Below are 26,316 nucleotides of genomic sequence, written 5' to 3'. Positions count from 1 at the left end.
TTTAACTTAAAGAAATAGTGTATAATATGAGTCCTTTAATGATTTTTTATATTTAACGTCTTTCACATGCAGTTAAATCACTTTTATGAATCATCTTTTCAGGCAAAAAAATGAAGATTTTCTTTTGAGCCGTAGATCACCTTGGAATTTACTGACAGTCTGTTGGATGTACAGTCGACTTTTTATTCAGAATATCTGTCATGAATGTGAGCCCAAGGATTAGTCATCTTTTTTAGGTGGTGAATGTAAAAGTATAAATCACATGTAGCCTTTAATAATCCTGGTATATATAATAGATATAGTACACCGATATAATTCGGTGTAACGCAGAAAAACATGACATGAACTTAAAGTTAGTGAGACATCACCATCGTGTGCAGCCGATAAATAACATTTGCATTATTAGTTGGGTCATTTTTACCGTTTGCTTGTGAAGAATAACTTCATCAACAAAGACACCACAAGGTCATAAACTGCCACAAAATACTTGACTCTTGACGTTTTTACACTTCAGTATCTTATTTGTTTTATGTGCATGTTCCTGCATCAACACGGAAGCTGCTGCTTGTGATGAAACACCAGCAGGAGTGTGTGTGTGTGTGTGTTTAAGTGTATCCAGTGAACCCATCCATACAGTCAAAACCCTCTCCAAGCACTTTGTGCAAATGAAACCTTCCCGTACGTGGATGGATTCTCCCGGTGCTCTGTTCCCTCCACCCTGATCAATACTCATCATGTCGGACATATTTCACATGGATGGTCCTCTCACAGCGGGGTCAACGCAGGGAAGGAGAGAGATTTATCCATTATCCAGTGCTCTCTGTGACTCTCGTGATGTGAAGGATTCCTGATAACACTTCAGAGGCTCGTGCTCCAGTGTGCGCTTTTTTTTTTTTTTTACGTAACTCGGGAGGAATTCCTTTCACAGTGAGTGGAAATCCTATTTATTTCCCCCTTTTTTTCATGTGAGCCTATTGTACATAATTGTCTGTGGGAAATTCAGATAATACCTGCTGCTTTCTCTATAATAAAATACAGTAACACAACATAACATAAAGGTAAGTAAGTCTGGTAAGTTCTGTCCATTTATTTTCTTCTCTAAACGTTTTTCACTGAGTAATATTTGATATCTTTAGCAGGGTTCCCTCTCTTTTCTTGAAATTATTTTCCAGGACCTTCCCAGGACATTTTCAGCTGCTTCAGTATGAAAGTTTATCACGGAGAGAAAAAAAACCCCACAGTGTACAGTATGCTACGCTAAGTCCTTAACGACGGCTGAAAAGTAGCTAAATCTAGCGCTAACATCAAATGGAAAAACTGGGTAGCATGGCTGCTCTGAGGGTTAAGGCTAGCTTAAGCTTTTCCAGGACTTTTTTTCCTAATTTTTCCACGTTTTCCATGACATTTTCCAGGTTTTCCAGGACGCGTGGGAACGCTGTTTAAACGTTTTATTAGTAGCATGTCAGTGAAGGTTCTCAGTCATCTTCAGTAGCTAGCTGGAGGCGACTGGACGTGTTTGAGTTCAGTCCAGTGACCCACAGCTAACTACTGAAGACATTTTGCTAGTATACGTTACATATTAGCCCCATGCAGCGCCGGCAACAGTATCCTGGGAAGAAGCTAGCTACAGTTAAATGGAGCGCACGCTTCGCTGGTCATGTGTGTCAATGCTGCCTGGCTTGGGAGATGTTGCTCCCCTTACCTCAGCCCGTCTCCTCAGTAACACAGACCTGACACACTCAGGTTTGTGCAGCTAGCCTTCTCAGGAAACTGTGTTGACCTCCACTCATTTGGACAATCCCATAACCTCAACCATAACCAGTGAATGCCATGCTAACCTCAATACAATTCAAACGTTAGCCTTAAATTAGTAGTTTAGTTTATGACAATTGAAGATCCTAAAGTAACAAATACACACGTACAGACCCAAGTAAGTTCACATGATACAATCATACACTTCAACACAAACACCAACAAACACACTCCTAAACACTCAGTTAATGACCAGTTCAATGACCCATATCTATTTAGGCCTTCAAGGATTTGAGGAACCCATAAATATTAGTGTTGGCTATTAAAGGGCCACTTCACCCATAGAATATATAGTAGTTGTTTTCTTTTTTACTCTTTTCCAGAGATAAATAAATGTGTTATTTGATCATCAGATGCATATCTCATCCTAACAACAATAGAGGAAGTTGGGATTGAAAGAAAGAAAACAACCTAAAGTCACCTCCCTCAAAAAGAACAAATAACACATTTTAGTAGAGTAAAAGAATAAACAAATCTGTTAAAAATGTAATCCAACTCTGTATTAAAATGTGAATGAAACAAAAAACAGCAGCATCATAATGATTTTAAGTGTAAAAAAAAAATGGATGAAACTTTAAAGAAAACAAAACATTAATTATTGTTCGAATTTAGACATACAAACCCAGATTTGATCAGTCAAAACACACAAGGATGTAACTAAACGAACAAACAACACTAACACACACACACACACACTGTGATGAAGACCACCAATGGTGGGTGGGGTGGGAAGCAGCTTCTGTATTTATACAAGCCACTCCCCCAAAAAACCCCTCAGCGACCACTTCCACACCCCACTATGCCTTAATCAGGCTAATTAATTTAGGTGAGCTTTTCAACTAAATGACAATATCCACACTGATTTGTCAATTTGCATAGCTAATTGAGTCATTAGCTAAAAACGTGCTGATTGCCAACAAGCCTCGCGTTCGCCATCTGTTCCTGTGTTGAGGAGGCCTGACAACCTACTGTCAACCTACCTCTGGCCAATTCTGGGTTCCGGAAAATGAAAAAAAAAAAAAATATCTCCGACAACCACAGCTGGCGGTGAGTCAGAGACAGGGGAGCGCTAATTGTGAGCTAATTAATGCTGTCTACTCGTCTACTCATCTCGTTAGGAGTTAGCCTCTGCGCTAGGCTAAGTGGCGAGGCTTTCGAATGGGCCGGTGTAGCGGTGAACGCCTCGCTCTCCTCTCCACTCACTGTGGGTTTGAGCCATTTACTCATTTATTTACTTGTTTATTAATTAAGCGGTAATTAGCACTTGGTTCCCAAAGACTGGGTCGGGACCCGCAGATGGGTCACGGGAGAGGTTTTTTTGGGACCCCAAACAAATTTGCAATTTGTGTATATGTTTTAACTCACTTACATACAATTAAGTTTAAATTAATTAGCAAAAACATCTGTTGAAAAACTTGTTTATTACCAATTAAAAATAATATCAGATGTTCCAGATATGACTGTGAATTAGTCTCTACATCATGCAAAAATGGCTCTTGTCATGATTTAAAATGTGATTTGGGTAAGAACACTTTACTATCTTTGAAAAGTGGCTCCCAGATAGAAATATAGAAAACAGTTAATTAGCAGCAACATTTGAATTCATTCCAATTCTTTATAAACGTTATTTTAGAGCTTTAAGGAAAATACTTTTGAATATCTGAAAATTTGCTTCAGTGCTAGTAAAATGTTTGTTGTTGTTTAAAGACCTTTTTTGGCACAGTTATTTTGTATTCAACCGACACTTATTCTTATTTTATCAAATACTGTTATTATATGATGCATCTTATTTACTCATATTTATCCTACATTTTGTTCCCGTCGTTATTTCTCTACTTACTTCTCTCTTGTAACATTGTGCTGCTGTGTTAATCTGAATTTCCCCCGATGGGAATTTAATATAAAGATCGTCTTATCTTACTTTTACCTTATGTTCTCTTATCGCGTCTGCTCTTATCTTATCTCACCTTATCTTATCAATTACAAGATTTTTGCCTTTTCATGGCATTCAATAACAAAAAAATTCAGCGTTATCATTTAAGTTCTGTAATGTTCCATACATTAAAAACATGACGTTTTGGTGTTTTTGATTTATTTTAGTAAGTTTAAACCTATTTAATGTCCACAAGGGAATCAATAGACACCTATTTAATGTGTTTCCTACAGTAGCGGAAAATGTTGCTGCTTTCACTTGACGTAAACAATAGGGGCGGGGCAAAAATCGATTCACATAGGAATCGCGATTCTAATCGTCCACAATTCTGAATCGATTCATAAACTTAAAAAAATAGTTTTTTGGTTTTTTTTGCATTTCTATTTTGAAAAACCACACAAAACACCAGTTTGTGTTATTTGTGTAAAGTTTATTTTTGTAATTTCTGGGAGAAAAAGGCAGCTAGCCTAAGCTTTTATTTATGCAAGTTATTTTTTTGTACAGTAAGTCAGTTTTTATTTGTTTTGAATCAATAAATGTTAACTTTTGTCTTAAGTTTGCCTTTGTGTGATCACATTATCACATTATCTTATACAAACTGTATTGTTTTGATGCCATAATTTGCCTTAACACACTAGGCATTGTATACATTTTTTAATCGAGAATCGTATGAATCGAGAATCGATTTTGAATTGAATTGTGAGCCACCCAAAGATTCACATCCCTACTAAACAACCTGAATGTTTCCTCTGTCTGTCTGTCTGTCCACAGCAGACGGACACTTTAGTCCACAATATGTCTGCACCCACTGAGTGACTGACACTGCTCACAGGCCCACGTGCTCACAAGGAACAACTCACTCTGAACACTTCGCTCAAACCACTAGAGGTCAGTGTTGATCATTCTATCCACCCCCCCCCCCCCTTTTCCCACCTTCCTTCACCCACTCCCCCCCCCCCCCCCCTCCCCTGTAAGGGTCCACTCCTGATTGTCATTGGGCTCACGTAGCCTCGTGCTCAGCCACAAACGAACAACTTCTCAGACAAAGACAGCAGGCGCGCAACATATGTAACCAGCATGTAACCAGCCACGCTGCCAGTCTTTAAGAGGCGTGTGAATGCAAGGCATGAGTGCCACGGCTGGTGTGTGTGTGTGTGTGTGTGTGGTGTAGGAGGGAGTAGAGGGATGAGGGGGGGGGGGTATATTTTGTGCATGTGAAGGAGGGCTGGACCGGGGGTGGAGGGTGTATACAGATATCGGTGATAATGAGAGCTGGAGCTGAGCCAAACTGCCTTCCTGAGAGAAAACAACTGCACATGCTGAATGAGTGTGTGTGTGTGTGTGTGTGTGTGTGAGATGGAGAGAAATGGGTAAACGAACAGAGTGAGGCCAGAAGATCTCAAAAGCTGACAGGACAGGTGACTACGAGGGATGGTATAGAATGTGTGTGTGTAGATGGGAGCAAAAGTGTGTGTCCCTTATTTATAATTACTGCCAAAAATGCCAGGAAAATCTGCTTTTCTAGCCACAAGTGCACACGAGTGACCCTTAACTAGTCAGAAACTAGTCCATATCATAAAATAGCTCCCAATAATGACATTCATATATTCCAGAAAACAAAAAAAAAAGACTATATTTCTGCTATTTTTCTTATTTTCCGACTGAATACTGTACTTGACTGTTGTCTGGAGCTGCGTACCACATTTTCCGTTCTCCTCGTGTGTCAACACGTTCACAATGACAGCGACGGGACCTTGAACGTCGGCCGTCACTTTAATATAAACACACCGAGGAGGAAAAGTTCACAAAAGACACTCTCTTAATGACAACATTTCGTCTTAAAAAATATATTATAACCAATGATAAATAACTGGTAAAGTGAGATGAGATTAACATGGAGATAAGGTGACAAATTATTATAATTTTTTTGTTATATCGCTGAAGTACCACAGGGAGGGAGCTCGCGTACCACTGGAGGTACACAAACCACAGTTTGAGAACCATGGGTCTGTTGAGTTAAGAGGAGCATTCAAGAAACCTCGTAAATGTCATCACTTCTGCAAAGGGACGTGCAGTCCACTCACTAAATGCTTGCTGCTGCTGCCACCTTGTGATCACTTTGTAGTTTTGTATTTTTTTAAATCCTATTATATATATGTATAATTTATAAATAGTTACATTAACTGCTGCTTTATTGAAACATCCTCTTGTATCAACACACTCTTAGCTGCACTAGAAACCTGCACCAGACTGGGTACTTTCAAAAGACAATCTGAATCATTAGCATAAACATGTATAAATATAGTATATATAATGAGATATAAAGAGTAAGGACTAAGACTCGACTCTGTGGCACAGAATCCTCGAGGGGGCAGAGACAACATGTGGCACATACCACTCGGCCCTTTCAGCGGCTGCTTAACCTCGAACTGTGTCAAGTGGCTCCAAATCAGACATTCATACTCTGAATATAATCACAGAATAATAAAAACACAGCGTGTTGCATGACGCAAATTAACTCTTTTGTTTAACGCGAGAGCAGTGGGAAACGGATTCAGTGAATAAAGGATAAAGTTTGGGGAAAGACGTGACTGAAATGACAACAACAAACAAACAAACAACATCACTCAACTTAATGCGAGAGGCAAATATTAGATTGAAACAAGTACATAAAATGTCACATGTCCTTGATTTATGTTCTACTTTCTTTGTTTTCTTTGTTCTTTCAGTATTTTCATGCTTTGTTTCATGAATTTGTTTTTAATGCTGTGTGTCTGTGATGCTTTTATTTTGTAAAGCACTTGTGGGCAACAGAAATAAAGTACATTACATGACTTAATTGTTGGTATTATCTATCTATTTATTTATTAATTTATTCTCATCCTAATTAGGTTGCAAGTAACTTTGTCCCCTTTTTATTATGTATGTTATTATGTTTGTTGTTTATATTGCTGTACTTTTACTAAGTTTATTGTTGTTGTATTATTGTTTTTGTTTATTTCAACTTTATCGAAGCACTTTAAAGCACTATTTAAAGCACTTTTAGGTTGTTTTTAAATGTGCTTTATGAATAAACTGACTGTAACAGATGGGACATTTTTCTTTGATTGATGAACTAATGTAAACACAATATAGAAGGTTTTACCTGCTCTTTTTCCCCCTGCACTCCTGGGTGCAGCGAGCTGCTAAGTGCAAGCTCGACTGAGCGTGCGAGTGCGATTCCAGTGAGCTCCTGTGAGTTCAGTGTCTTGCTCAAGGGCTTTAAAAAAATAAAAAAAAATGTAAAGCATGGTGTCTGAGAAAGTGTGGCGTGTCACTTCCCCCCCCTGCGCCCACATGAGATTTCTTTTTTTTTTTTCTCTATAACCCTCTAGGCGATGGCCACTTGGTTGAGCATTGGGGTCAGCTGGGTCTTCTTATACATACTGTACATATAGAGGTCTCCAACACGTGGTGCGTGGCCCACACGTGGCCCTCCACTCTGTCACTTGATATAAAGATGCAATAAAAAAACTAACCCACAGTCTTTACAGACAGAATATAATACTAAATAACACTATAATATGTATAGTATGTACTTTACTAATACCAAACTGGGAAATTAGAGTGTCCAAAACATTACCTAAGGTGAAGGAGTGTTATGAATATTAAATATACTAAAGCGGAACTATACTTAAGGTTATATGAATGACACTTTTAAATGTATTTAACGTAAAATGATACATATATATTTCATTATTATTTCATTTTTGATTTCAATTTGCATCATAAATAGGTTTATAGTACTTTTACTTTGAAATTCTATGAAATATTGTTTTTTTTTCAGATGGCCGGCCCCCTTATGATCATACTGGACACTCATTGGTCGTTTGAGAGTCCTGCTGTAAATACTCTGAGGATTTAACCTACAACAAAGCAACACAGCGAACAAATGTTCCTCACCTTTTTTACTACTTGTTATTTATAAATTTAGCTCTTGTACTATTTGCTGCTTTGATGATTTTAACGTCAGTTGTGTCACTTTTTATGATAGCTGCTTTGTTCCGTGTTCTCTGTCTTTTTTGGGGGGAGCGACGTGTTTTCATCAAACTGGTCCCCGGAGCTTTCGTCTGTCTCACAGCGGAATAAAAGGGTTTGACTTTGCAAATAAATTGAACCCATTAGCTGCAGAACCATTAGGAGTTTCTTGTGTAAATCAAACAGTCGTGTGTGCAGAGACGCATAGAGGAATAAAAGTACGAAAGAAATAAGAGTCAAACCAGAAGTGGAGCTGATGCTTACAGGTACCTGACTGGAGAGGCTGAAGTTGGTGGCGGGGCTGCGCTTCTTGCTGGCAGCGGTGCCCACGCTGCTGTTGGCGCTGCTGGCCGAGTTCTTCCGTTTCCTCCTCTTCGTGGTCGTCTGTCGGGCAGGCTCAGCTTTGGCGCGACCAGCAAAGAGAAACAGAGGCAATGCCAAGAACATAACGCATACAGATTGGGACAGGTTTGTGCGGGCGGAGGTCATGCAGCGGAGGCTCGTACATGTGGAGAACACAGATGTGCAGTAGGGCTGTCACTTTTTCATCCAAAATTATTTGTTCAAACACTTTCAAAGCCTGCCACCACACTAGAGGATAATTGGCCAGATTTCGGTCCCAGTTTTAGGCTAATTTTAACAGATTATTTAAACAAATTATCCTGTAGTGTGAGGGATTATCAGACGCGATTTTAACGTCATCAGAGTCTTCGATTTCAATCGCTGTTCAAGTCGTAAGTATCAAACATGTTTGATACTTACGACTTGAACAGCGATTTTGTGCGGCGTGAGCAGAATCCCGCAATAACGAATGCAATCGAGTCGACGGAGAAAAGCGTACGGATGTTACGCACTTTTGTTTAGAACTGTAACTTGAACAAATCTATCTAGTGTTTCTTAGTACAAAACATCGCACACGCAGCAGTTATTGGCTGACGACGTCCGTTTCAATTCTGAAATCACGCGAGATTATGTGTGAACCTGAGTGTGTGATTCCTGCGTGACTGGATCGTCTAGTCTGTGCTTTCTCAGGATTAAATATGTAGAAAATCATTGTGTGTCAAATCGTAAGTATCTGTGTGTAACACGCAACATGTTTGATATTTTACGGCTTGAACAGCGATTGGGTGCGGCGTGAGCAGAATCCCGCAATAACAAATGCTAGCGAGACGCCATGACTTCATCTGGCGTTTCTCGGCACAAAACATCGCAGACGCAACAGCTATTGGCTGACGACGTCCGTTTATATTCTGAAATCACGTTAAATCACGCGAGATTCTGCGTGAACTCGAATCTCCTCCATTCCTGCGTCTTGACTGTGCTTTCTCTGGATTAAAACGTAGAAAATCATTGTCTGTGGTCAGATTTGAGAACCCTAGAAGCACAGCAGACCATCTGTAGTGATTACCATATTGAACAGCAGAGGGCGCTGTGAGTGCTGGCTGATGTCGACGATGGTGGTGTTTTGTTGTTTTTCTGTGAAAATGGATGGATTAAAAAAGCTAATCCTTCCCTGTGAGCGGACAGTCAGGACACAGAAGTGGAAACAGCGAGTGGAAGGATTTTGGAAGCTTAGCTTAGCTGTTAAACCACAGCGTTTAACCTCGCATGACTCATAATAAAAGTAATAATGAATAATGTCTTCACGTGTTTTGCCAGTGTGTGAGCGAGGGACACGACTATCTTTCGAAGGGATGACGCGCCGCGTAAAACATCCGTTCAAACTAGATTTTTGGGAGGAAAAAAACAAATGACAGCCCCCTCGTACACAGACTGAGGCCAAGAGAGCAGAGACGTGCAAACACAGAAACATAAGTAACACGGGCGAGTTCACAGTGATCCATGCTTTTGTTTTGAGCAGAGGTGAAACCGCACCAGCGTTAACATCTCCCCAGACATGCACTGGTAAGAAACAAGCCCCTGTTTCATTTGCATAAATGTTCAACAATGGACCCGGCGATTGCCCGACGCAATGGAAATTCACTGATGATGATTTCAGCTCGGCAGCGATTGCCGCGTTCCTCGATGGCACGAGGCAGATTAAAAAACGGCGTCCATTCTTGAACATTTGCTGCAATTATTTGCAGAGTTGAGAGCACGTAAACTTTCTGTCAGCAATTTACACGACACACATAAGCAGTTTTAGTCAGTCAGTTAGTACTACTACTTTGTTCAGCATGCAGTTGATGGATACTCTGTGACATAGTTCCAGACAGTGAAATGGTGGAAGAGAGAAAATAAAGATACCTTTTTTGTGATTTGTGGGAAATATTTCCGTTTTGAAGTTCTGTGGGTGTCCAGCTGAAACCGGAGCTAAAATCAGTTTAATCTAATCCAGGTTTATGTTTGTTATTTTCAATTACAATTTAGAGCAGACATGTATGCTACAGTGAGAAATGCTTTTTCCAATTAGGAGCTACCCCCTTATTCCTAAAGGTGCAATTAAACCATGAGTGAAATCATTATTATCAATAAAAAAAGAAAAAGAATAAAACAGATATGAAATGACGACACGGGTTAATAGAGATCTCAGAGTTTCTAGTATTTTTTCTTTCAAGGAATTTATGTGGTGAATAATTTATGAGCCAAATTCTGCCAACATTTGTAAAAAAAAACCTAAAAAAACCCTTGCTTACTCCCATTGCTTATTCCTTTTATTTTTTTTTAAATCTCAAGTGAGACAAGAAAACATGGCTGTGATCTTCAAACAGTCGCCTGAAAATGAAATACATATTTGGAGATTGTTACTAATCACACTGAGGGAGATGCTTTCATATTCAGTTAGAGCGAGCGGTGACTCATGATACAAACAAAACTGAAACTATAAATCAGAGGCCAAACAATAAGGGGGGATTTTTGTTTGTGTTGTTTATCAGCGTCTATCCTTCTTTTTTCATTCCTGACTTTGACAGACGTGTGTGAATGAGTTTTAAAAAAAAAAAAAAAAAAAAAAAAAAAGCCTATTGTCAGAAACAATCATTTCTGTTATCCAACCGGTTTCCTTGGACGTTGGACCGGTGACGCACTTTAAATCTCTTCCATTTCCACCACCAGGACTTATCAGAGCATAAATGCGCCTGTGGCTTCCTTCCTGGCCCAATCCCAACCAGTTTCCAAACTGGAGAAGAATTGCAGGAAGGGGGGGGGGATAACACGCTAGCGACGAGGAAAACTGCAAATCCAGCGAAACTGCAAAAAGAATCGTGTGGACGTGTGACAGCGAGTGACCCGTGAGAAGGAGAAACTGGGGACGTCCAGAGTTTAAGGGAAGTCTGGACAAAAATATCGTTTGGCCCTACAGAGTGTGGGGCTACGACGAGATTAATCGTCAATTATTTTTGATCATAGATTAATCGTTTGGAGCGGTTTCTGGTTCTTAAATGTGAATATTTTCTTTGCTCCGTATAACAACGTACGGAAGAGCATTAGGGCCACATGTAAAAATTCTGAGATTAAAGTCCGAATTCTGAGAAAAAAGTTACAATTCTGAGATTAATGTCCAAATTCTGAGATTAAAGGAAACAATCAGAATTGTGAGATTAAAGTAGGGTTAGAAAGAGAGAAAAAAACAGCACAAATTCTGAGATTAAAGTCAGAATCCTGGGATTAAAGAAAAAGTCATAATTCTGAGATTAAAGTCATAATTCTGAGATTAAAGTGGGGTTAGAAAGAAAGAAAAATAGCATGAATTCTGAGATTACGGTCAGAATTCTGGATTAAGGTCAGACTCCTGGGATTAAAGAAAAAGTCATATGTCTGAGATTAAAGTCATAATTCTGAGATTAAAGTCAGAATTCTGACATTAAAGTGGGGTTAGAAATAAATAAATAAATAGCATGAATTGTGAGATTAAAATCAGAATTCTGAGATTAAGTTCAGAATCCTGGGATTAAAGAAAAATTCATGATTCTGAGATTAAAGTCATATTTCTTAGATTGAAGTCAGAATCCTGAGATTAAAGAAAAAAGTCAAAATTCTGAGATTAAAGTCTGATTTAATCTCACATGTGGCCCTAATAATCTTCCATATCAAATAAATCTTTAAAACTGAATTATTTTGCTTTGTGGACAAAAACAAGTCATTTGAGAACGACGTCATTTCCACGTTTGAGAAACACCGATCAACATTTGCTTTTTGAAGATTTTCTGACATTTTTACGGACCAAACAAGTACTAGATTAAATATTAAAGATTAAAGATGAAACGAGAACAGAGGAGGCAACAAAAAAAAAGCATATTTAAATCTAAATATGAAACTACATCTCCCTTAAATGGCTTCATATGTATTTTCCTCATAGAGACACTATTTCTCAGCTCAGATTTATATTCATAAAACGATTCTTTCTTTTTTCCTTCTTCTTCGACTCTGCCCTGTTTTTTTTTCTTCTTTCCTTTTGAAGAACGTCATTGACACTGGGGAGCTGCTGGTCGGGGGGGAGCTGGATCTACTAGTTTGATTACACCCGGCACCCTTAATTAAAGTTACACAGGTCTGAGTCAAAGGCTTTTTGACTGGTGTTGGTTTTTAAAGACATCTCGTCACGGCTCGCTAAGCATTGCAGTAATTTGCAGCCACTCCAATGTGTCCAAAAAAAAAAAAAAAATCTCAGCTTATTCTTATTCTTTCTCTCCTCCAGCTTAAGACCACACAGCCAATTTAAGCCCTGGTACTTTTGAGAAACTGCCCTTAAAACATCAATCATAAAAGGCTGAGAGGCCCCTTAAGTTCTGCCAGGTTTAGACTCAAGAGGCAAAAACCTGAATTCTGATTAATTTCACTCACCTGACAGTCCCTCAAAGTGCATTTAGTAAGGGATTAAGACGTGTAATGGTGAATTTTGAAAACAAAAATGATGTCATTAATAAAACTGTATCTCCCTTCTCAGTGGATGATTCTAACAGAATTATAAGATGAAACCTAAAATCTAAAAAAAAAAAAAAAAAGCTTTTTTTTTTCAGATTATGTGGAAAAAAGAGAAAAGATATGATCTTATAAAAAAATGCCTTATTAAAGTAAATTAACACAATTTTAATCCCAGCTTCAAATAGTGTGTCACTTTGAACATTTTTGAGATGACACACATTTGCCAATTTGCCAAAAATGTCACATTCAAACTTTCCCCATGTTTGCATGGTTTGCAGAAAAGTAAAATAGAAATTAATCTGGTGTTATCTTTGCTGAAATGAAAAAAAAAGAAAAAGATAATTGTTCCAGACAAGATTTGGGTTCCACAAAAAAACAAAACATTGCTTGCATTTTCTTTTTTAAATGAGACCGTAAAACCGTGATCTCTCAGCAGGGGGCAGTGGGTCGTTACCTGGTGGGGCGACCATTCTCTGCCATTTTTGGAACAGGCACGTCTTGAGACAGTCCCGCGGGCTGAGGTTGTAGGTCTTGTGCCTCGACATGAGCTCCTGCATGGGCTCCAAGATGACACACAACTGCAAACACACACACACACAGAGAATAAACAACACACGCACACTCAATTAAAGCCGATTTATTAAATATCTGATGAGAGAACAGGAACAAGGGCCATAAAAAATTGAATTTGTTGCTTAATTAATCACCGCAGACTGACTTTGAGTGATTAGCTGCGCAGTAAATCAGTTTTTTTTTTTTTTATAGACGTCCGCTAATAAAGAACCTTTAAAAAAAAAAAAACAGGTTTATTGTCAAGTGCTTCAGATCGAAGGACAAGGAGACAGATAGAGAGAGGGAGATGGGCAGGATGATACATTTTAATATGAGCAGCCTTTGTCGAGCTGTTTACAACTCACAATAAAAATGTGAATGACACACGTACGAGAGCCCGCACACACACACACACGCACACACACACACACACACACACACAAACATTTGTCTAGCTCTTTTTTTTTTTTTTTTTTCTGTCGACAAACACGCATTCCCACACCGCGCTCCGACAATATTCTCCAGCTAAAAGACCTTAAGCTCAATATTCAGTCTGGAGAAAAAAACTGTAAATCTCTGCTGATCTGCAGTGAGAGGAACCAGGGGTCAGGCTGTCATCTTTAATACGTCAGGCTTAGCTTATCCAGATAACATCTGGATAACGTTGCACGCCGGGCGGCTCGGCCGCCTTCAACATGCAGCAATCATCCCACATGCATCCGAGAATGGTGCGGTCAAGTTTGTGGACAATCACTGTCCATCTGCAATAACAAGACAACACCAGGATCAAACTCCAGGCAGCCTGATCTGCTCTGCTCTGCTCATGAGAAAGTTCTGCTCTGTTAAACTAGAGCTACGTTCTTTTTTAACGAATGTATCGTTATATGACAATTTAAAAAAAAAAAAAATGCATATTGTAAACTGTCATTCTCTCTTAAAGGTCCAGTGTGTAAGAATGAGTGACATCTAGTGGTGAGACTGAAGATTGTTTCACTCTCCTGTTTCTGAAGGCCTCGGTATAACTTGTGCGTCGCATACCGTGGACCCTGCTACACTCGTTAGCGTCAGGATCCTGCGATATCCCACTTCACCATCGGGTGGCGGTAGAAGTCTGGGAATACAGTGGAATGCATTTCTACCAAACAAGAAGAAGGGAACGATGCTACAGCTCCCGTCGGGCAGGGGGAGTCAGGGTGTCAGCCGGTTCGTGGGTCGCCAGGTCGAGGCTCGGATGACTCTCCTTGGCAACTACGTTTTTCTGCTTGGTGATAATACTCCACCTACTGGTGGGGCAGAAGTTCAGTTCGCGCATGCGCTGTCCACGCACACCCAACGCGCCCAACGTACTCTCTTGCGTGCGATACCAAAATCATGTGCAGCCTGCACGTTGATCTAGCAATTTGCGTCCTATACCAGGGTATTAAAAGTTTCACGGAACTACGGTCGTTTGCTTCTTTCGCACACACTCTCCGGTTTGTCCATTTTGGCTGCCGTAGAAACACACAGAGGCATCAAGAAAGGCTCTTGGCTCTTTGCGTAATAATAACTCAAACCATATGAAAAGAAGTCAAATTTGGTTAAAATTAATGTATGTGGCAATAAATACTGATTTATATCAGGATCCTGTGGTATCACACTTCACCATCGGGTGGCGATACAAGTCCCTCATAAATGTTACACACTGGACCTTTAAATCTCACTAATGTCACCTCTCTTTGTACACGTCCATGTTCATCTCAAATCAAACGGGTTTCCAATCCAAACAACCAAAGAAATAGCTTATAGAATGTCATGCATGTGTATTTTTCTTTAAAAAGAAACTAATTTCTCTTGTTTGCTTGTGTCACAGCAGCGTTTTCCCAAACTTCACTTCTGCAGACCCACTTTTTAAAAGATGACAAACGATCATGACCCCAAATCACTGTCGTGACAATCACGGCAAAAGCAAATTTGTGCCTAAAATAGCGACAAATTTACAGCCAATTCTGAGACACTTCATACAATTTTGAATTGGCAAACAAGTCATTTCCTTTAGCTGTTTTGGATAAATGAATTACAAATTCCTTTTTGCATTTTTATTTAAAAAGAACACACATACTGTACATCCTTTTGGGGAGCCAAAAAAAGTCCCCCTCTGTCTCATCTCTGGGTCCTGACCCAGTCTTTGGGAACCACAGAAAATGCTCTTTCCAAAGAGAAAATACTGCGATTTTTATGTTTTGGGCCGAAAAAAAATACATCATTTATCCAAAAACGGAAGAATTCATTGCCACGTTGATTGATAATGACAATAACAACAAAGTTTTTGAGGAAATAAGCGATGCTGTTGTGTCTTAAAAGTATTCTGATTCAGATACAGGACTGAGGTCTTAGCCGACGTAGCCACACACTTTATTATTTACGTACGCTTTCTTTTTTTTAATTTACGTCTCCGTTATCCCGTAAGGTCAAAACTACGACTTTCTCAAGGGCAATTTGATCGTCACGACGACTGCGAGGGGAAAAGGAACGGTGTTAATCATTCATCACCAATGATCTCATCTGACCTTCAGTGTCCTCGCCACCTCTAGATTTCTGATGTCAGGTCTAATCAGTGAGCTCATCAACTCACAACACCTGTAAAGTCCCCTTTTTTATTTTTCAAACATGATTGATATGTTTCAGTCACAACACGCTGACGTCAAAAAAACATCACCTCGTACGTACAAAAACGTGGGTAATATCTGCCGCTCTTCCCCGCGTCGGGACGCCGGTGTTTTTCATGCGGCGCAGCTGGAGGTAAAAATGAACATCCCTGCGACAGACTAATCCCATGTTCTCCTCTGATTGTTCCCTGCCTGACACTGTAATATCCCTGCACGGCTCAGCCAGCAAGCGCTGGCTCTCTGCCTGAAAACAAGGGCTATTTTCAGGCTGAATAGTAGGAAGGCGGCAGCTCCGATACATGGGAAGGCTTAAACACGGCCAGTGAAAACCAGCGAGCATATGTGTGAGTGTGTGTGTGTGTGTGTGTGTGTGTGTTTGTGAGAGTGGGAGAAAGGCCGGTTGTAACCTCGTGACCAGGAAACTGTCAGTCTCTTTTGGAAAGACTGATAAACACTGAGGGAAAAAAAAATATCAATATAAGTTTATTTCATTTATAATTATATGCCTACTGCCTTGTTGTGTGTTCTTTTATTCTTCTTCTTATTATTATTAGTAGTAGTATTGCTCTTATTTATCTATTTCTTTTGACTTTTGTTAGTTTCTGCATTCTTGTGGACAGTAAAGAAAGAGAAACATGTTTTCATCCTCTACACATGACAATAAACAAAAAGGTTAAAGTTGCTTTTTTTGTGAAAACTGAGCCTGAAGTTGCTGCCATTCCGGCATAAAGTAAAGTTTTAAATACAAATTCAATAAAGTTAATATCACTACAAACGATTATTCGTCAATTCAAAATAACAATTGCGATATGTTATACAGGATTTATCCTTCATTGTCTTTATTACATGTTTAAATAAGAGCTGAAACAATTACTCGATTTATTGATCAATTACTCAAGTAACCGTCAACTTTTTTGATAATCGTTGAATCGGTTTGAAGCTTTTTTTTCTGATTGTTTCAGCTTCTTAAATGTGAATATTTGCTTGGTTTCTTTGCTCCATATAACAAAATAAATTTGGTTTGTGGACAAAGACAATAAATCTAACAAAATAATCGTTAGTCGCAGCTCTTATTTAAATGTCCGCGATTGCTTACAAAAAGGCAGTTACAATTGTTTTACTTTCTACAACTACTACTAACCGTGTCTGATATCTTTGCAATCAAGTTCTCATCTTTGCGTGAGAAAAAAGTGGTCCATAATCTCAACTTTATTTATAACCTTCATTCAAAAACGTATATTGCAAACCAATGTTTGCTGTGAGAAAAATCCCCCTATATCGTTCAGCTCGTGTGTTTACTGTGCGAAATGAAAATGAACCACAAAACCATGTTAAATAAAACCACGTTGTGTTTTGGAAAAATCTTTTTTTGTGTGTGTGTGAGACACATTTCGACATCAGACCACAGAGATTGTGCAACTTTAGATTCAAATAAACAATAATCTTTTTCCATAACACGCATCTTTTCCCTACAGAAAACACCACATCATCCCTGTTTCATTGGCAGTGACCGTCTCTGAAATCAAGAACGAACACAAGCTCAATCTGAGGCGTGTAATTACAGATACTTGAATTATGTGTTATTATTTTTTTCTTATTTCTTCTTCTTCTTCCAGCAGCATTTTCGCTGCTCTTCTGTGGAGAAAATCATTGTTATAGGAAAACAAAAAAAGGCCAGCCTGCCCTCTCTCTCTCTCTCTCTCTCTCTCTCTCTCTCTCTCTCTCCCTCTCTCTGTGTCTTTCTTCCCTCGGTTATTATAAGCAGCCGAGGTGCCGTTCCCCGATTCGCGCGCCATTTCACAATTATGAGTCTCAACAGGGAGCGTTCATTAATGTTATGCTAATTTTCTGTATCCAATTAATTCTTCTCTCTCTCCCGCTCGCTCTTGTTCTCCCGTTAGGAGAGCGTAGCTGTCAGTCAACTGTGGCATCGAAAAAAAAAAAAAAAAAACACAAATAGAAGCCTGTAAAATAATCACGAATGTATTCAGACAGCTTACGCTTCCCATTTGTGTAAAAAATTGTGCCGCTGCGGTCAGGTTCAAAAACACACACATATATATATATATATATATGCAGATAGTAAAGGAATAAGTGCTCATTTGTTGTTTTGATTCCACGCACTTTTGAAATTATACACTGGCTTTTTCCAAACGCTTTAAGAGTCATAAAGCGTGTTTTGCACGGAGGCTTTTCAATCCCTGCACGAGTCACATTTAAAGTCACGACACAACCTTAAATAAAGGAGTTATGAGCGAGAGCGAAGGAAAACAAATCTAAAAATAAAGTTAAATGCAAGTTAAAACACATCCGAGCACCGTCGTTTTTAAAACTTTGACTTCAAGACGCTGCGGATTCGCGGTTAAGTGACAAAAATGAATTTAGTGTACGTGATGCAAACATAACCGTGCTGTCTAGACACATAAGTATCAGCCCTTTTAGTTGGCGGAAAAACACATGAGAAACGTGAATCAACATACTTAAAAATGGACAAGAATTGTTCCTCTGTGTGTCTTAAGTGTGAGGAGGGAACAGAAACGACACACAAACACACACAAAGACACACAAAGACACACACACACAGGAGGGTTTACCCTGAGGTAGTTGAGGGTGAAGTTGGTCAAACCCATGCGAGTGATGTTTTTGGACAGTTGTTCCAGCACCTGAGGGTCTTGTGCCTATAAAGTCAGCAGCAGAGAAACGAAAATGAAGAAAATGTCACATATTAAAGACAAATAAATAAATAATACATACATACACGTATCTCTATTTTTTCTGCGGAATACCATTTTATTTTTTATTTAAAAAAAAAAAAAGGGTCTATAGGCAATTAGGCTAATTGTCGTTCATCGGTTCTGCACAATCAACACACTCACAGCCTCCAGTCATAAACGCAAACTACTTAACATTGTTATTGCAGTTGCTATTAATCTGAATGGAAGCGTTTGCCGGCCTTCATTTCACGCTACTGTCAAACTGTGGGCTAATTAATCAATATTACTTTGTCGTCCCATTTAAAATTCCACACATTGTAATTCCTCATCTCGACTGAATGTGATGATGATGAAGAAGATGATGATGATGTTTGTGGTGAAGCAGCGACAGAAATGTGTCCAGACCTTTTCATTGTTGTATCTAATTTCTACTTCACGTAAATGTTCAAGGTCCAGTTTGTAAAAATGCAAACTATTTCCATGTTGCAGAAATTGGAGATAAAATGACAATAATGACGATCGCCTAATTGTATGAATTGTTGTTCTTATTACTCATTGCCATTGTACAGTAGCCCACAAGGGACAAACGAAACATGTTTTGATGCTAACTGTAGGCTACACAGGTTCTCCAACACATTTGGAAGGAAAAAGGCAATTTTGGAGAATACAGTAGCCCATGATGGACAAACAAAACATGTTTTAATGCTAAATGTAGGCTAGATAGGTTCTCCATCATATTTGGATGGGAAGAGTCCATTTTTGGACAGTACAGTAGCCCACAAGGGACAAACAAAACATGTTTTGAAGCCAACTCTAGGCTACATAGGTTCTTCAATACATTTAGAATGAAAGAGGTCATTTTGGAGAGTACAGTAGCCCACAAGGGACAAACAAAACATGTTTTAATGCTAAATGTAGGCTACATAGGTTCTCCAATACATTTGTAAGGAAAGAGGCCATTTTGGAGGGTACAGTAGCCCACTAGGGACAAACGAAACATGTTTTGATGCTAACTGTAGGCTACATAAGTTCTCCAAAGCATTTGGAAGGTAAGGGTTACCTTCAACAATTAATTGATGATAAATCGATAGAGGTAGAATACTGTTATGTAGAATAAGGTGTTAATATGTGCTTAATGATTACTAATAAAGGGCTAATATGCTACTTATATATGTAAGTAAGCACCTAGTTAATGGTGAATATGTGATTCCTAATTAACATCGTTACCCAAAGAAGAATAGAATAACAGGATCCATTTCAAGATCCTTTTGTTTGCTTTCTGCACAGCCTTGCTCCACTCTGACTCTCCGTCTTGTTTCAAGTGTTGTGCTTCATCACGGTCTCTCAGATCTGCTGATCAGCTGCTTCTGACTGAACCCAAAAACTAGGCTGAAGCTCAGAGGAGACCGGGCTTTTCGCCTCCATGGCTCCCAAACTCTGGAATGAGTTGCCAATTAACATCAGACAGGGCCCTTTACTTAAGACACTCTTAGTTAGCTCGTCTTAAGACACACTTCTTCTCCTTGGCCTTTGACGCAGTGTGAGCTGACTATATCTGTTTTTATGGTTGTTCTTGTGGCCCTGTGATGGACCAGCGATCTATTCAGGGTGTACCCCGCATTTCGCCCTATGTCAGCTGGGACTGGCAACTTATTAGTGACCCTCATGTGGAGGATAAAGCGGTAGAAGATCGATTTTAGGAGAAAATAATCAACAGATAAAGCCCACTTTAACACATGGACGTCTCAAAACATAACCCAGTTGTTGGCTACAATCAATTAATAGTAAAATACAAGAATTCTGTGCAGGTGTAGGAGTGAAATAAATGTTAAATTTGAACAACGACTGAAAAAAAAAAGGGCAAATATTCCAATTATAGGATGTCATCTGATTATGAAAAAAATAAAAATAAATCCCCACATAGACACATGATTATTCACTAAGCTTGTTTGCCGCTCCAAGAATAAGCAGTCAAATTCTAAAAAAGCTGTAGGTGTTGACAGAGCAAAACATGGCCCAGACTGAACTGAAGCAGTGAGCTCACTTACATTCCTCGCCTCATGAAAAATGCATAATTCTATCTCTCCAGTCACATCTGTGTGTGTGTGTGTGTGTGTGTGAGAGAGAGAGAGAGAGAGGGAGAAAGTCAGGGAGGAAAAAGCGAAAGGAGTCCTTCAGCAGACCAACGTGAGTGACGGCACAATTGAACGAGGCTGCATTATTGGCAGCCGGCTCACACCGCACTCTGAATTACTTCACTCATCAAGTAGAATTAGGCTAAACGCACTGTACAGAAATTTGTCTCAGCCGCGCCGGAGCCGGAGACGTGTCAACAATTTGTAGAGATGCGAGTAAACACTGGCACATATGGTGCCGGGGACGACACAGGCGCTCGGTTCAAGAGGCCAAACACAGACAAACAACAACACAACAAACTGCGGCAGAACAAAACACACACACACACACACGCAAGTATACGCACATGTTCAGAATTTAAGATGCGTGTCAATCGTCTAAATATGAAGTTTAAACAGTTTAAGATAATGTTTGTGTGTAAATATAAGGTTTGAACTGTACGTAAACTTACATTATTGTACAGTGAAAACATGGTAATAGACTCATAATATGCTAAGACAGAGGAATGCCATGTTCTTCATTAATATCCAGCTACTGAAATAACTTCTTGGTTGTACCTGGTTTAGTCCTCATGGAGATCAAAAACCTGGTTCTAATGAGGCAGAATTTCATTTCTGAGTAACTAGATCGGGTTTTGTTTAGGCTGTCCAAATGAATGGAAGTCGAGGCACTGTCCTCACATGAATAGCTGTGCAAACATGTGTGTGTCTGTGTGTGTTTCTGGCATAAATACTGGCCTGTTTTAGTCCTCATAGAGACCAAAACCTGGTTCTAATGAGCCAGAACCTAATTTCTGAGGAACTAGATGAAAGGCTGTCCAAATGAATGGAAGTCAGTGCACTGTCCTCACATGAATAGCGATTGCAAACCCGTGTGAGTGTTTCTGGAATCAATGCTAACCCTGATTTAGTCCTCATGGAGACCAAAACCTGGTTCTAATGAGGCAGAACCTTGTTTCTTAGGAGCTAGATCGGGTTTTGTTAAGGCTGTCCAAATTAATGGAAGTCAGTGCACTGTCCTCACATGAATAGCTGTGCAAACATGTGTGTCTGTGTGTGTTTCTGGCATAAATACTGGCCTGGTTTAGTCCTCACAGAGACCAAAACCTGGTTCTAATGAGGAAGAAGCTAATTTCTGAGGAACTAGATGGAAGGCTGTCTAAATGAATGGAAGTCAATGTACTGTCATTTCATGAATAGCTGTGCAAACCTGTGTGTGTGTGTGTGTGTTTCTGACGTCAATACTAACCTGGATTAGTCCTCATGGAGACCAAAACCTGGTTCTAATGAGGCAGAACTTCATTTATGAGGAACTGGATTGGCTTTTGTTAAGGCTGTCCAAATGAATGGAAGTCAGGGCACTGTCCTCACATGAATAGCCGTGCAAACGTGTTTGTCTATGTGTTTCTGGCATAAATACTGGCCTGGTTTAGTCCTCATAGAGACCAAAACCTGGTTCTAATGAGCCACAACCTTATTTCTGAGGAACTAGATTGAAGGTTGTCCAAATGAATGGAAGTCAATGTACTGTCCTTACACGGCCAGCTGTGCAAACCTGTGTGTGTCTGTGTGTTTCTGGCATAAACACTGGCCTGTTTTAGTCTTCATAGAGACCAAAACCTGGTTCTAATGAGGCAGAACCTCATTAGAGGATCTAGATGAGTTTAGGGCCTGAGTTTGGAGTGTGGTTAAAAGGATCAGGTTCTGTTTCAGCTGTAGAAGTCAATACGTTGTCCTCACATGAATAGCTGTGCAAACCCATGTGTGTGTGTGTGTGTGAGCAGAGGGATTTGTATGCATTGCTGTGTGGGTGGGAGGGAGGAGGAGGAGGATGAGGAGGAGGATGAGGAAGAGGTGGTGGTGCAGCAGATGTTAGGGTGAGAGACACAGATCACACATCAGTTGAAATGACGCACAGCCGCTCCTGTAGGGTGTTTATATTTCTCCCCCGTTTTGTTGTTCTTTGTGTGTTTTTGCATTGTCTCTCTGTGTGTGTTTTGTTTCCGGAAAATTCCCTTACTTCATTTATTTTAATCAAACACTGCAATAGCACTGAACATAGCAGAACTTGGAGGCATTAGTATTTTTACATATTCGACCTTTTAACCAAACTATATTTAATTTAAAGTAAATGTTTCTTTGATTATGGCACACAAACACATAGTCCATACAAAATATTATTAAAGATAACGGGAAACGGACGCATTCTGTAAAGCTGCAGTCCTACGTGGGGACTTCAAATGACTAAACTCTGTCATATCTTCATATTTACTGACAATACTGTACATTATAAACTCTCAACAATAAATTTGCTTTATTTCAACAAATGTGACAATCTTGTCGTCATCATGCTGTCATTGTTAGGTTATACAGTAAATGTATCTTTGACTACGCTTCACAATGTGCTGAAATGTACAATGTAGATTTTAAGAAATACACCTGATTTTTCTTAAAATCATTTATAATTAAACTTAATTAAGATATATAACACATTTCTTAACAATAATAACAATAAAATAAGACAGAAAAGTATATTGTTTCCCCTTAAATCCGCCTTAAATCACAAGTTCCTCTGCAGCAGCGAGTGCTGCATTTTTTTTCTCAACTTCCCTCTTCTGAATCCCTTGTGTGCGAATGTGCTTTCATTAATCCAGCCGACGATCAAAAAGAGTGAACTCACACACACACACACACACTGAAGATCTGGCCTGTAAAACCACAATACCCCACAGTCTCCCACTCTCTAGGAATTAGTGTGAAAACCCACAGGGCCCAATTTGCTGGCGAGCGAAAAATTCATGTGAAGATTTGGCCCCAAAAATTGAAAAAGTAGTTGTAAAGTCAGCGCTGCCTCTCACCTTTCACTCTGTTTGCAAACAAAATGTGACTTTTATTTATGGAGCTAATGGAAAAGAATGCATGTAAAGCAGCTGTAATTCATACAGTCTTTTTTACAGTTACATTTAAGGAAAGTTACATGTGTTTGTAGATTGTAATTTTATGTGCAGTGGATATTTCTGCTACTTCTCTACGAGTTAATCTCCTCATACTTTTCTTTTTTAACAAGTTCCATCGTTAATTAAGTCCATCACAGTCCAGGACATGTGATGTAGATGGACATACATTTATTATGGCACTTTTCCATGATACAGTTCTAGCTCTACTCGACTCTACTCGACACACTTTTCCATTACAGTAGTTCCTCCTCAATGCGGGTCGTCGCAGCACGGCTGCACAAAAACTGCTGTGAAGCCGCGAAACAAACACACAAACGAGCGACGAGCAAAGCAGTTGTTTTCACTGCAACTGAGTCATTAGAATCAGTTCATTAAAAAGATTCGTTCAGTAGTCATTGCACTGAAATAGAGCTGAATGGCTTGTTATTCAAACTCACGATCACCAGCTTTCAGCAGTGCTGTCACTAAATATTTCCTTTGCTAAATGTTGGAGATTAACGCATGTTTTCAGGGATTTTTTTAAACTCTTTTTAACTGATCTAGAGTTCGGCATTGTTCGGTTTGATTCGTGTTTTTTGACGCCGCTCTCATGACTCTTTCAGCGACGACACTCTCTGACCAAGCCGTGGCCGGGCAGTCTGTCGAACGTCACATTTCAGTATCGGCTCAGCTCGCTTGGAACCTCGCCAGGTACTGTCACTAATGGAAAAATCCAAAAAATAACGAGTAGAGTCGAGCCGAGTCGTGCTAGAACTGTATCATGGAAAAGCACCGTTAGTGTTTGTGAAGCCTTTCACTGACATCTGATTCTTTTCCTTACATGTGACTCATGTGGCAACTAAGCATTGTTGCCCCACAGCAAGAAGGTCACCGGTTTAAAATCTCCTGGTACACTCTTAGAAATAAGGGTTCCAAAAGGGTCCTTCTACAAGGGCTGAGGTTCTACCTGGAACCATTTTCTTCTGAAAAACCCTTTACTGAAGAAAGGGTTTTTCAAGGGTTATTGGTAACACTAATGGTTCCAGTAAGAACCATTTTGATCCAGAGAACCCTTTAAAACCCCTTTCATGAATAAAGGGTTTTAAAAGGGTTTTAAAAGGGTTTTAAAAGGGTTCTTGGTGGAAACCTCCAAAAGGGTTCTTCTATGAGGACCAGCTGACACAGTTGGCAGGCCAAACACACTGTTATGTTCACACCTGAAGGGTGTCCAATTAATGTGATCACCAAACTACATGTTTTTGGACAGTGGAAGTACCAGCAGATATGAAATCAGGGGTCTTCTTGCTGTGAGATGATTGTGCTCTCTACAGCATCTCCACCATGTCCTCGTCTTACTAGTTCACAGTATTTTTTTTAATATTTAGTCAATGACTAAAACAGGACATGTTAGTCGGGGCAGAAATTGTACTGATCAAATGTATCAAAGTTGGATTAGCACAACCCAGATAATGAAGTGCTACTGCATATTTACATTTGAATGTGATTAAAGCTTGGTCTTAGTGCTCTGTGCATGGTCAACTGTTGCCACTGGGCTTAGCCCCATAAATAATAGAAGATTCCAGTACAGAGAAGAAGACGACAGCAGGAAAAACATGAGAGACTGAATTTATGCTCTGTCAGCCTTAAAAAAAATGATGGTAGATCCAGAAGAGATGGTCCCAATAACAGCTGATGTTGTTTTGACATCATAGATCCAACATAATACAAGCTATACAGGAGGTATATCGCCACCTAGTGTGGTGGAGTCAGAAAGAATGATCAAAATCAGATTAAAAACATTATATATAGCTTTTAGAACTTGGCACAAGCAGAATAATCATCTACCTTCTCTCGTTAATTAGAACACAACAGTTATTTGGTGGAGTTTGAAATCATTAGACAGCAGAAAACCCCTGTGCTCTCGCTGCTCTCCACAGCTCCACTGACTAAACGTGGGCCACACTTAGTGGAATTAAGCAGATTATTCATTCGACCTTGTTTTTTTTCTTCTTCTTTTTCTCTCTTTTTTTTCCAGACCAGAGCCCTTCTTTTTCTTTTTTTTTTTTTTTTATCCTCCGCGGCCTTTGATGTCTACAAATAAATTGGTTTGCAAGAATCCCTCGCAAACTGCTTTGTTAGCGTTTAAAATTCACGTGTTCATGAACAGCTCCTGTAAGAAAAAAGAAAAAAGAAAAAAGAAAAGTGTCTCGGCAGCAGAGTGCGGAGACCCTCGTTAGGAATCAAAAAAGTCACACTAGTTTCATGTCTGTGTGTGTGTGTGTGTGTGTGTGTGTGTGTGTGTGTGTGGATGTCACAACCTCCAGTATCTACTGATGCCAATATCAGTGTGATGCAGTTATTTAAAGGCACAGTGCGTAGGATTTAGCACAATCGTCGAGTGAAGTTACGTCTATCTCACCTCATCCTTTCATACCAAGCATGTAGGAGACAATAAGGGTTCATTGTGTGACAACAATTCATACATTCAGGTGCTTTTACAATAAAAAAAAATGTGTTAAAAATCTTGATTTTTTTCTCCATATAACAAAGAAGTCATTAAAACTGAATCATTTTGGTTTGTGGACAAAACAAGACATTTGAGAACCAGTTTTGACAAACACTATTCAACGTTTTCTGACATTTTATGGACCGAATGATTACGAGAATAATGGGTAGTCGCAGCTCTATTATAATTGAATGTCTTGTAGG

General features: G+C 39.4%; 1 protein-coding gene across 2 annotated transcripts in view; it reads right to left on the bottom strand.

Annotated features, from left to right (window-relative positions):
* Positions 1-26,316, bottom strand: part of ldb2a (LIM domain binding 2a) — a gene marked incomplete at its 3' end in the record, with an annotated part of 107,717 nt that overhangs the window by 1,324 nt on the left and 80,077 nt on the right. Inside the window, exons 5-7 of one of the 2 annotated variants that reach the window (XM_083890689.1) lie at positions 18,417-18,500; positions 13,080-13,203; positions 8,027-8,163 (exon numbers count right to left, since the gene is read on the bottom strand). In XM_083890689.1, coding sequence (XP_083746815.1) covers positions 8,027-8,163; positions 13,080-13,203; positions 18,417-18,500 — 345 coding nt within the window. The remainder of the gene's footprint in view (positions 1-8,026; positions 8,164-13,079; positions 13,204-18,416; positions 18,501-26,316) is intronic. The other variant, XM_083890690.1, reaches the window with a different exon arrangement.

Source organism: Microchirus variegatus (assembly GCF_963457635.1).
Source record: "Microchirus variegatus genome assembly, chromosome: 6".
In the NCBI taxonomy this organism is placed as follows: domain Eukaryota; kingdom Metazoa; phylum Chordata; class Actinopteri; order Pleuronectiformes; family Soleidae; genus Microchirus; species Microchirus variegatus.
This window is presented reverse-complemented; position numbering and strand designations above follow the sequence as displayed.